The sequence below is a fragment of the Poecilia formosa genome, unplaced genomic scaffold (assembly GCF_000485575.1).
Source record: "Poecilia formosa unplaced genomic scaffold, Poecilia_formosa-5.1.2 Scaffold628, whole genome shotgun sequence".
NCBI classification, from domain to species: domain Eukaryota; kingdom Metazoa; phylum Chordata; class Actinopteri; order Cyprinodontiformes; family Poeciliidae; genus Poecilia; species Poecilia formosa.
The window spans coordinates 41,826-44,552 of record NW_006800567.1 but is presented as its reverse complement, the minus strand read 5'-3'; the positions used below and the strand labels follow the sequence as shown (position 1 = coordinate 44,552).

The window sequence follows — 2,727 nt, the reverse complement described above, 5'->3', positions numbered from 1 at the left end:
TCTGCCTGAACGCCCAGTTGGAACCCGCAATGAATTATGGGATATCGTGGGCCGTGAAGGATACACCGGACCCATCCTTCAAATCTGGGGAAAAGAAGGAACACTTGAATTCGGACAGGCCTTGTCGCAACGCTATGACGTAATCGGCCTACAAATCCGTCCTTCGAAGGATGCAGACCCTGAATTCAGACGCATCCAGAAACCAAGGAGGAAGAGGAGCAGGGAGAGGGGGAGGGGAAGGAGGGACAGGGAAAAGAGGGGAGGAAGAGGAGCTCCACTCTTCATCTCCAGCAGTTGCTTTCAGGAACCAATCAGGTCATCTGGACATCTGGGATGCAGCCAATGGCGGCTCAGCAGCAGGTCCAGCTGGGTTAGTGGGAGGAGTTAGTGGGAGGAGTAAGTGGGAGGAGTTAGTGGAGATTAAACTTGCAGTTCCTGGTGAAGCGCCCCCTGGTGGTGGCTACAGGAAGCGCATCGTTGGATTTTTGTAACAGAAATGTTCAGGAGGATAAAACCTGTTCAGTTTGACTAACTACTAAGACACGAGGATCAGAGTCCCGCTGTGGTTCTGATGGTTCTGCTGGAGGTTCAGCAGCTCAACACGAACAGAACCAGTAAACCCAGTGAGGACAGGGTGGCCTGCAGGGCGGGGGCCCGGCTGAGGACCGTGATGCGTCCCTCCATGGCTGGATAGACCCATCCCTTCTTCTCCATGTAGTTGGACAGCACCAAGACGTCCAGATGGCCTGGAGGAACAGAACCGGGTCAGAAACGGGTCAGACCCACAGGACCGGGTCAGAACCGGCGGGTTGGGCTCACCGATGCTGTGCTTCAGAATCCCGTTCTTGATGACGTTGAAGCCGTCTCCACCCGTCACCAGGTAGGACGGCAGCACCACGGTGTACAGCGCCGTGTCCTGGACCGGGTCGTAGCGCGGAACCCGACACCGAGTGCACAGGATGCTGAGGCTGCGGACCCGGCGACCCGCGGGCCGGGACACATCCAGAACCACACGCAGGCCTGCAATCAGGGGGAGGTATACCTGTGTGACCTGTTCAGTTGGACCCAGTGGGACCCATCCGGACCCGGTTAAGCCCAGTGGGACCCATCCGGACCGGTCTTGCCGCAGACCTACCTGAGACCTGCAGGAACTCCCCCGCCTTGCTGCCGTGGCGATGGGCGCCGTGCTCGAAGGCGGCGCGCAGCGTGGATCCCTTCAGCTGCACCAGGTCAAAGGTTCCTCCGAACGGCAGAACCGTCAGCAGGTCCTCCAGCGTCACGGAGCCTGCGGGGCAGAACCACAGCTGGTCCTCCGAGCGGTCCAAACGGTTCGGACCCGCTGGGATCGGACCCATACGGGTCGGAGCTGGCCCGGCCTACCGTTGTAGGTGCGTTCGTCAATAGAGGAGCGGATGCCGCCGCCGTTCATGATGCAGGCGCTGACGTGGCTCCACTGCTCGCCATCAAAGGACCGGGTGTAGTTGTCCACCTGGGAGACAGAGACATGAGTGCCTGCAGAACCGGAACCAGAACCGGAAGCGACTCTGGGCCGGACCCACCATGGCGTCGCAGATTAGGTTCCCCAGGTTGCACTCCTGGAAGCGGCAGGCGGACTGCGACGCGTTCAGGAACACCAGCGTCTTCCCCACGACCCGGCCCGTGAAGCTGGTCAGGTTCTGCTTCCAGGCCTCCACCTCGGCCAGAACCGCCATGTCTGAAACCCATCAGAACCCATCATTCCCAGTGGGCAGGTCTTCCTTCCCAACAGGAAGCTGTGTGGTCAGACAGGAAGTAGCCGTCGTACCTTGCTGGATGCTGCTGTCCAGCAGGATGGGGTTCCCAGTCGACCTCACCACGTTCCCGCCGTCGTCGAAGGTGACCTTGAGGAACCCCAGGTATTTCCCGAAGGCGTAGGCCTGGACCACCGGGACACGACGGCCATCTTCCGACTCCTCCATGATCGGATAATCCCCCTCTGGCTTCTCCAGGGACGGAGGCTGACCTGCAGACAGGAGTCAGCATTGGGGTCAACGTCGGGGTCAACGTCAGGGTTTCCGTTTGGACGGAGCTGAAATGTGTGAAGTTCAATCTGATCAGAAAACCAGATTCTCCTTTAGTGAGCAGAACTGAGTTCTGTCGGACCGGGCCGGTTCTGTGTCATGAATGCTCAGACTGTGGAAATGGAAATGAAGTTCCTGGAAGATTAACGAGATGAACAAAGGGCCTTTGTTTGTCTCGCAGATCTGGGTCCAAACCCGGTTCTGTTCCTCTGGTTCTGGACGCAGATCAAACCGGGTTGAAAAAGGAAACATTCATTTGGAGGAACTTAATAACAAATGTGGAACTGATTGTTCTAAGAAAGTTACAAAACATCCCAACGGTGCATTCATTCATTCATTCATTCACTCATTCATTCATTCATTCATTCATTCATTCATTCATTCATTCACTCATTCATTCATTCATTCACACCACGAATCCAACGTCACTAACTGGTCACATTCTGGACAAACGTAGCAAAACGTTTCCAGATCTGAGGACGGGTTTTGTTTCTGGAACAGTTTGTTCCAGATTTTCTCTTTTTAAAATATTCAGTTGGTTTTTTTGTGGAATTTCCAGTTAATAATATAATAATTGCAACAAAATATGAGACATGTTGGTTTGATAAAATGTTTTTTTCTCCGGGTTGAAAAGGACAAATGCAGAACAAAAGCAACAAAGTCATCA

General features: G+C 54.8%; 1 protein-coding gene and 1 long non-coding RNA gene across 2 annotated transcripts in view; both read right to left on the bottom strand.

The window, feature by feature from the left end:
- Nucleotides 1-2,727, bottom strand: part of LOC107834450 (uncharacterized) — a 20,285-nt gene that overhangs the window by 5,348 nt on the left and 12,210 nt on the right. The window lies entirely within an intron of this gene.
- nt5e (5'-nucleotidase, ecto (CD73)) overlaps nucleotides 256-2,727 on the bottom strand; it is a 13,223-nt gene continuing 10,751 nt past the window's right edge. Inside the window, exons 4-9 of the mRNA XM_007541753.2 lie at nucleotides 1,805-2,002; nucleotides 1,560-1,714; nucleotides 1,381-1,489; nucleotides 1,136-1,285; nucleotides 820-1,020; nucleotides 256-746 (exon numbers count right to left, since the gene is read on the bottom strand). Of these exons, the coding sequence (XP_007541815.2) occupies nucleotides 589-746; nucleotides 820-1,020; nucleotides 1,136-1,285; nucleotides 1,381-1,489; nucleotides 1,560-1,714; nucleotides 1,805-2,002 (971 nt within the window). The 3' untranslated portion in view covers nucleotides 256-588. The remainder of the gene's footprint in view (nucleotides 747-819; nucleotides 1,021-1,135; nucleotides 1,286-1,380; nucleotides 1,490-1,559; nucleotides 1,715-1,804; nucleotides 2,003-2,727) is intronic.